Here is a 9,174-nt window from a genome sequence, read left to right on the forward strand (position 1 = left end):
CCCCCTTCCAGGAGCCTCTGCTCAGGAGAAGCACGCCCTCCTGGTGGCGCCACAGGGTCCTAGGCAGGCCAGAGGGTCCTCAGTGGAACCCCGCTTTGACCTGGCTTCCGGGGATGCAGCAGGAGGCTGTTTTCCCGGGACGATCCCTCTGTGGCTCAAGCCTGAACCCAGGTTTCCTGAAAACCCCGACCCCCAAGGGAAACTCAGCGAAAGACAGATTTCCTCCATCTTTAAAATCGCACACAAATTCAAGTTCCATGCACATCCCAGGCTCAGAAGCTCCGAAGGGAATTCACGCTCCACACCTGCCCAGTCTCACAAGGCAGCCACCGGCCATAGATGGCTAATTTAAATTCTAAATCATTTAAAAAGCAAACAAACTAAATGCAATGTGGTATCCAGAACTGGATCCTAGCCCAGAAAAGGGACGATAATGGAAAACTTGGGGAAATCAAATAAAATCTAGTTTCGTTAATGGTGATGTACAATGCTTGTTTCTTAGTTTTGACAAATGTGCCAGGGTTTGTAGGATGTCAACGTTAGGGGAAACTGAGTCAAGGGTACACAGACTCCTCTGTGTACTGTCTTTACAATGTCCCTGTGCGTTTAAAGTGATTCCAAAATAAAAAAGGCATTCAATGAAGTTACACGACATTGAAAATGCAGCCACATTTCCAGCCCCCACTGACCGCCGTGGCCGTGGCTACCACAGCGTTCAGCGCAGGTGCAAACGCTTCCATCGTGGTGAGAGCCCTGCTGGACGGACTGCTCCGCACGGTCATTCCGACCCCGTGACTCACACACGGAACTCCCACAACCTCACACCACTCACAGGTCCTTCTCTCGGCCGGCACTGTTCCCCTCTCTGTAATCCCTGCTTCCACACTGCACACTAAACCAGCCCAAGGATGACTTAGTGTTTGCAGTGGTTGCCTAATCGTGCCTTGGGTTTTCCGTTTGGGTTTCAGCTTGACTTCCGTGGACCTCCCAGAGGGCCTGGCATCAATTGTCCCCGGCAGGGTCCTGAGCATGCAACTCTGTGAAGAAGGAAGCCAGTGGGGGAGTCCCCGGCCCAGCACCCACATCCGAAGAGTGGAATCCACCTGGTGGGGGCTGGGCCAGTGCTCAGCCCTCTCCCCAGCTGGTCCCCCGCAAACCTGCACTGAGCGGAAAGCAGCCCTGTCTGGAGGTGGTCCTCTCGGAGGCTCACGGAGATACAACTCGATAGTAAAACCGAGCCCACGGTCTGCTTCACCCCCTTACCACCCCCCACCCCCGGCACCCCGAGTCCATGCAGGGAGCTGCCTCAGCCTGGGTTCACCTGTGGTTCCCACTGACATTCTTCCTGACCTGATTTTCCATGTTCTTCGTCAGGAGTGTCCATACTGCACGTCCGTGGTGAGTAAATGTGGTTGGGCTCCCCACACTGCCCTCACTCACCACTGCCCACCGCTCTTGCACAAAAGTGCCCCAACCCCCATCACGGCTAACCCAGAGCTGTCTTCACAGAAACCCAGCTGCCTGGCTGCTCCCAGGAGGCAGTTTCTCATGAAGGCAAGACGCCTCCGCTGAATTTCGCTTGAATCCCCACCCCGACCATCATGCTCAGGACGAAATCCCAACACCTTCCTCTCTCTGTCTTAGGAAGCCCAGCAGGCCCCACTGACCGACTGCCCTCCCTTAATCCCCTACCGTCCAGCCACACTGGCCCACTCTCCATTCTCAAACATGCCAAGACCGCTCCAGCCCCAGGGCCTTTGCACTGGTGCTCCCTGGCCTAGGACATTGCCCTGCCACCCCCCACACTTATACAGATTCTCACTGTCCGCAGAGCGTCAGTGGAAAGGCCACTTCCTTAGACCAACTTCCCTGGTTCCCAGCCCCTGGGCCCTGTTTTCGTCCCTTGCATTAGCGCATTCAGGGAAGTCAGGCAGATGTCACATGTGCTTGCCGGTCCCGCACCCCTGCTGGCTGTAGGTTCGTGGGAGCAGGTACCACACAGGTCTGGCTTGTCTGTGGCTGTATCCCCAGCACAGAGAACAGCATCTGGCATATATTTTGAATGAAAAGGTTTGAATGCCATCGCTGTTGCTTTGCAGAAACGTGAGCCGAACAGAGGGGCTGAGATCCAGGGCCCTGCGTGGTCTCAGGAGGGGAGTCAGCTGCCACGGGAGATGAGGTTGCAGACGATCAGTGGTGAAGCGACCTCTTGTCCTCCCCGAGTCTATTTCTCTCCCCACAATAAGTAGTCTCCGGAAGCTGCTTGCGAAACGGGATGAGGGAAGGGCTGGGAAAAACCCAGTGCTGCCCCGAAGACAGAAACCCAAGGTGGCTATTACTTTATTCTCCAGTTATGAGGTTCAGGTTAAAAAAAACGAGGGAAGATGTCAAAACATCCTGGATCCTGCTCTAGCCTCGCGGGTGGGCTCTCTTCCCTCCCACCCCAGAGGGGATGGAGGGCTGGGTGTGTTCTCGCCCCGGGGAGAGAGCACCACAGACACACCCCCTGGAGGCCTGGACGGATCCAGTCCTGCTCTTCCCCGGCCCCTCTACTTATGAACGGGCACAGTGAAGCCTGGCAAGGAGACGTGAGGTGCCCGAGGCCCCGGTCTAACCTGGCGTAACCTCACAAGTCTAAGCGGCCTACCTGCCAGAGGCACCCTTATGTTAAGTGCACTTAGAAAGGAAAATATGCTCCCAATGAAACTGGGTCCACCACCGACTGCAGGACGCACCTGACCTCCAAGATGCAGGACCAGCAAAAGCAGCTGTACAGCTATTCATATGGAAAACCCTATATAATAAAAGCCCAAAATGCTAAGTTTCCGGAAGTCTGGTCATCTGTTCAACCAATTAAAGCGTAATATGCTAATGATATGTTAAGGTCACTCAACCGCTCACTATGACGTGCACTGCCCACCAGGGGCAGATGCTCTGACTGGTAAGTTAGCTTGCTGCTGGGGTCCGCCCCATCAGGGCTGAGTTAGATGGGCCAGACACACCCTGGAGCCCTCCCGTGGCCCTTCCCTGGCTGGCCAACCTCCCGAGTCCCTCCCTGGCCCCAACCATGCACTGGTGGGGTCCCACGGCCTGGCCTGCATCCTCTCGCAATCCGGGACCCCTCGGGGGATGTCAGAGAGCTGGTTTTGGCCCGATCCCACAGGCCAGGCCAAGGGACCCCACTAGTGCACGAATTCGGGCACCGGCCTCTAGTAGTACAATAATTGTAAATAATAATGCAAGAATAAACTCTGTGTCCCATATGTTCATAACCGTAAGCCTACTTTTATCTGACCCCGTATTGAAATGTGGGGGAAAAACAAAAGTGGGTCTCAGATCAAGGGACTGGGGTTCAGTGGGTTTTGCATTGCTTCTCATGGCAATGGCTGTGGTCAGTCGCCCAGTGACCCTGAGTGGTGCTGACCCAATGTTCTGGGTGACCCTGGACCAGAGCTCCCAAACTGGCACTACTAACATTCGGGGTGGGTAATGCTTTGCGCTCGAGCTGTGCTAGCCTGTGCATTGTGGGTGGTAGCAGCATCCCTGGCCCCAGCCCACCGGGCCTGTAGCACCTCCCCGAATGGTGACTGCCAAAACGACGGACATCGCCAAATGTCCCCTGGTCCGCAAAAACTCCCGAGCTGAGAACCACTGCACTAGAGCCCGAGAAGTTTAACAAGCAAGGAGGGTGTCCCTCCCCTCGTGGTTCCAACGCTCCAAAAATGTTACGTGGAAAATTCCAGAAACAATTCGTAGTTTTAAATTGCTTGCCATTCTGAGTAGCTTGATGAAACCTTGCACCGCCCCGCTCCGTGACCATCCCTTTATGCGGAGTCTCCACGTGGTATGTGCTCCCGCCGTTAGTCACTTAGCGCTCGGTTCTCCGACGGCTGTCACAGTGCCGACGGTGCCGCAGCGCTGTGTTCGTCACCCTTACCTTACTGATAACGCCACATTCGTGCAACTTTTATAACAGCCCATTTTCGTAATTGCTCTGTTGTTTTTAGTTCTTGTTAATCTCTTACTGTGCCTAATTTACAAATTAAACTTTATCACAGGTATGTACGTATGTATGTATGTGTAGAAAAAACAGTATATACAGCGTTTGGCACTAAATGTGATCTCAGGCACTCGGGGCGGGGGGGGGGGGGGGGGGGGGGGCGGCCCACGCCCCTCGCAGACGGAGGGAACTGCCGTGTGTATTGCAAACAGGCAAAGGACAGAAGCCGCGTTAGAGGGGCGTCTCCTCTCAAGCTTTCTGAGTCCTGGGGACGCTGCTGTGCACGTGTTTCCGAAGGGGAGTGAAGAGGTTTCCAACCGTCTTTGACGGCAAAGCCCTTTTTGGCAGAGAACTTGACAGACTGAGGCTGCACCGACTTCCCCTTGGGAGACCCTGCCCTGGGCCCCTGGAGGGAAGGGCAGAGGAGGCAAAGTGGGCATCGGCACACTCAGTCTAACACCTTGGCCCCCTGGCCAGTTCTCATCCCCGAGTCTGACCCTCTCCCCATCTCCAGCTTCCCCAGCCACACTCGGAGCCTCAGAGCCCAGCCCAGGGCGGGCAGACTGGGCTCTCGCTGTGTCTGTCGGGGGAAGGCAGGAATCTGTCACACCTCACCCTTGGCCCAGGGGGTCTGAGCCAACTCCTCCCCCGCCACACACACCCAACCCTTGGTCCTCCTTCGAAGCCACAAACAGTGGGAAAGGGACAGGATGCGGCCAGGGAACAGCATCAGGACAGCAGGCTTGGCAGTACCCGCCTGGCACCTCTACGCGCCCGGGCTCCTCTGCCTGGGTCCCTGCTCTGCCTGCGTGGCCCACTCTGGGTTCCTTTCTCGTGTCTGGCTGGCCTGGAGCCCGCCAGGATAGAGGGCCGACTCCCTCCCTAAGCACCTGAGAGGGAATGAGGTGAGCTATCCAGGCAATACCATCCGGCCAAGCAACAGGCTTGTCGGGCCTCCTTTCCCTCCAGGACCCTCCCTAGGTTTGGTTCTTCAGACCCCGGGATCCAGAGCCTTGACCTTCCCAATCCTTTTTTTTTTAAAATATATTTTATTGATTTTTTACAGAGAGGAAGAGAGAGAGAGTTAGAAACATCGATGAGAGAGAAACATCGATCCGCTGCCTCTTGCACATCCCCCACTGGGGAAGTGCCCACAACCCAGGTACATGCCCTTGACCAGAATCGAACCCGGGACCTTTCAGTCCGCAGGCTGACGCTCTATCCACTGAGCCAAACTGGTTTCGGCAGACCTTCCCAATCTTGACCCCAAAGCAGTAGGTGCACAGTACCTGTCGGAGGCAGAGGGCTCCTGTGAGTGCCAGGACTGGCGGGAATCCCAGAACCGCCGGGGCGCTCCCAGGTGGTCTCTGGTGGGAGAAAGAAACAAAATCGCTTTCAGAATTTCATAAGTAGAACCTTAGAGGGTGACAGAGCAGAACTGCTAGTAGGTGATAAGAGCTGAAAAAAATAGTCCTGGCCGGTCACCTTCCTCCCTAAACCCAGGGACAAGGAGCCTGCTTTGGGCTGCCACACCCTTCCCACTTCCCATGATGACAGATTCTCTTTGCTGGGGACCCTTCTCCACAGCTGGCACCAGAAGGGGGTGGCTTTCCAGCTGGGATCCTCTGAAAGGTTCCCCCAGGGCCCCTCCTGCTCTTATCCCCAAAGGCTGCCAACTCATGGGCCTCCTGGAACCCTCTGTCTCTGGTCCTGGAACCCTAGCTGCCCACTGGGCATTCCCCCCAAATGCCATTGTCACATGAAACCCCAAAGCACAGAGGAAAGAGCCCTGGCCTGGGAACCTGCACGGAGACATGGTCCTCTGTCAAAGAGGTGATTCCCGCCCTACGTCTTGTTTGCATTACAGCTGCTGGCCGGGCTGGCCCCACTTCCGGTGCCCAGCTGCTCGGTCCAGCCAGGAGCAAAGCCGTGGCTGCATCTATATTATCGTCCCCCGAGCACTACTTTACCCATTTCACCGCTAGGAACAGGCTTCTGATCAAATTATCTAGTGATGAGAAATAGAACTTTCTTACCATGTAACATTGGGTGCAACAGAAAGCCACAACGAAGAAATGTTGCCCATGACCCTACAACTTGGAGGTCATCACAACACTTTGGTATCTATATGTCCATTTCTTCCTTAGAACAAAAGCATATCGCATGTTCTTTTCATGAATAGGCGTTTGAGAGTATCTTTCCAAAATCACTTAAGGTGCCAGGTAGTGTAGAGGTTCGGACCTACTCATAGTAGGGGGTCTTACCTCCTCACCCCACAGTGCCTGAGTCCGAATCCCAGCTCTGCCTCTTACCACCAGTGTAACCCTGGCCAAGCTAATTGTCCTGTCAGCGCCTCAGTTTGCTCCTCTGGGAATGAGGTCGATCATGGTATCTACCCAAGACAGTCCTCGTATTCAGGCCACATGCCCATATACAAGGGCTTAGCATAAAGTTCTTTTTAAAGTTGGCCCAGTGGCCTTGGCCGGGTTGCTCTGCTGGTTGGAGCATTGCCCAATACACCAAAAGGCTGCAGGTTCATTCCCTGGTTGGGGTGTGTATAGGAGGCAACCAATAGATGTTTCTCTCTCCTGCTCTCCCTTCCTCTCTCTCTAAATATCAATCATTAAAAATCATATCCTTGGGTGAGGATTAAAAGAGATAAAAATAAAAAAAAATAAAGTGAGTCCAATGTATGAATATAACATTAGTTCATCAAAAAATCCTAAACCTGAAAAAGCAATTGTCTCAAATATTAAAAATAAAAACAAGCAAAACTCTTTCAATGACTTCTCTCCATCAGGATGCACAAGAACTGGGTTTTTGCCTCATCTCTGCCTCTATGTCTGCTGTGCTGCCCAAGGCAAGACACTCTGCCTCTCTGGTCCTCCAATTCTTAACCCAAAAAGAAGGGGCTGGGCTAACTGGTCTTTTAAGTCTCAGTCCTCGGGCCTTGGAGCTTTGATGGGTGATCTTAGAATCTGAAGACCCATGTGCTGACTGGCTCTCAGACACCAAGACGTGGAGACTCCACCAGGACTGCCGCAGAGACAATGCAGATGCCTGAAGGATCTGTCCCTGCCCGTCCTGGCCTTGGCCAGCTCTGACCAAACACCAAGTCGCTGTGAGCCTGGGGCCGGAGTGAGGCCGGGCCAAGCAGACATCTGGGGAGACCACCAGGGCTCTGCTGCGTGACTCCAGCAGTAGGAGGAAAAGCCGCCCCAGCTGACCATACCACCCACAGGGAGGGAGCCATTTCCAGGTCTTTTGCAATAGAAGACTCGTTAATCCATTTACAGCAGGCCAGGCCCCTTGACCAAGCCAAAGCAAAACTGCCTGGCAGCTCGGCCATGCTACTCTGAATTGAAGCCCTTTTGCATTCTCTGGGATTCCATTCCTGGGGTTCCAGGTGACCATCCAGACTCCTAACAGAGTCGCTGCCATGCAGGTCCCAGAGGCTCAGGACGCGGCACAGTCAGAGTGGAAGAAGTGAGACCTTCTCTCACAGAGTCCCGTCCAACCCAGGTCACGAGAACACATTTTTTCCTAAAGGCAACTCCAACTTATTCAGGCCTCCACCACAGACCCCAGGGCGGCCCAGCACACACACACACACACACACACACACTGACTGCGGATCAGACCAGCGAGGGAGGCTGCCACTCCAGCCCTCGAGGCCACAAGCCAGAAATGGCCATTTCCCCCTCCGAGGGCTGTCCTTTTCCTCTCAGCGGCTGCCCCGTGTAGAACAGAACTTTTAAAGAGGAAGTACACCTGAAAGTGGAAAGTGAGGTAAATTTCAGACCACAGATGTGCCCTCCTTAAGACAACAATAGTAACACTAACAATGAACAGTGCATGAGGGAGAAGTAACTCTCCACAGTCACGTCTGGCCTTCGTTCCCCCTTGTCAAGACGAGTCCTGTTTACACTAGAGCAGTGATGGCGAGCCTATGACACGCGTGTCAGAGGTGACACACGAACTCATTTTTGTGGTTGATTTTTCTTTGTTAAATGGCATTAAATATATAAAATAAATATCAAAAATGTAAGTCTTTGTTTTACTATGGTTGCAAATATCAAAAAATTTCTATATGGGACACGGCACCAGAGTTAAGTTAGGGTTTTACAAAATGCTGGCACGCCGAGCTCAAAAGGTTCTCCATCGCTTCACTAGAGGCATTGGCAACCAGCCCCTGGGCCTAGGACGCTGGTCATGGGGATTTGCCTTAAGCCCACCTGTGAGCCACCCCTTACTCCCCTACTCCCCCACCCACAGGCCAGTGGACTCCTGCTCCTGATGGGCCCATTTCCTTGGCTGTGGGGTGACTCTCTGCTGCCCCCAGTGTCTATTCGGTGAATTAACCCTAGGTACCAGCCCAGGGGAAATTCAGCTTTCTGGTGCTGGCTGGAACCTGGGATTCCTGTAGTCCCCTCCTCTTTGCCTCTTTTTAGACTCCTCTTCCTGGGTTTCTCACTTTCTCTGCTCCCCCACCTCTCTTGTTTCTTTCTCTCCCTCGTTTGGTGGTGGCCCCCACCGTGGCTTCTCTTCTGGCCCCTGTTTTCCTCACCAGGAGGCTCTGCTGGACTCAGGTTTTCCTAGATTGACGGTAGCCCCACTACCCCCTTCTCCAGCTCTTGTCCCTCCTCATCTGGAAGCTTGATTTCTATGAGGCTGCTCTGCCACGTCCTCTACCCCAAGCAGGAAGGCGAGTCCCAGGAGAACAACAGGAGCCCCGTGCCCTGGTCAGGGGGGCAGCTCTCTGAGAATGCCAGCTGCAGGGAGCCGTGGGCGCCATGAGCACCCTGAGGGCCTGCACAGCTAGGTGAGTACCCGGAGGGCCTGCACAGCTAGGTGAGTACCCGGAGGGCCTGCACAGCTGGGTGAGCACCCGGAGGGCCTGCACATCTGGGTGAGCACCCGGAGGGCCTGCACAGCTGGGTGAGTACCCGGAGGGCCTGCACAGCTGGGTGAGCATGCGGAGGGCCTGCACAGCTGGGTGAGCACCCGGAGGGACTATGCAGCTGGGTGAGCACCCGGAGGGACTGCGCAGCTGGGTGAGCACGCGGAGGGCCTGCGCAGCTCGGTGAGCAACCGGAGGGCCCGCGCATCTGGGTGAGCAACCGGAGGGCGTGAGCACCCGGAGGGCCCGCGCAGCTGGTGAGCACCCGGAGGGC

At 54.8% G+C, this 9,174-nt stretch overlaps 1 protein-coding gene across 4 annotated transcripts in view; it reads right to left on the reverse strand.

Annotated features, from left to right (window-relative positions):
- GAS7 (growth arrest specific 7) overlaps positions 1 to 9,174 on the reverse strand; it is a 133,764-nt gene that overhangs the window by 46,996 nt on the left and 77,594 nt on the right. For all 4 annotated transcript variants that reach the window (XM_006761684.2, XM_015562594.1, XM_015562592.1 and 1 more), the window contains exon 3: positions 5,290 to 5,367. In XM_006761684.2, coding sequence (XP_006761747.1) covers positions 5,290 to 5,367 — 78 coding nt within the window. The remainder of the gene's footprint in view (positions 1 to 5,289; positions 5,368 to 9,174) is intronic.

Source organism: Myotis davidii, unplaced genomic scaffold (assembly GCF_000327345.1).
Source record: "Myotis davidii unplaced genomic scaffold, ASM32734v1 scaffold37, whole genome shotgun sequence".
Taxonomy (NCBI): Eukaryota; Metazoa; Chordata; class Mammalia; order Chiroptera; family Vespertilionidae; genus Myotis; species Myotis davidii.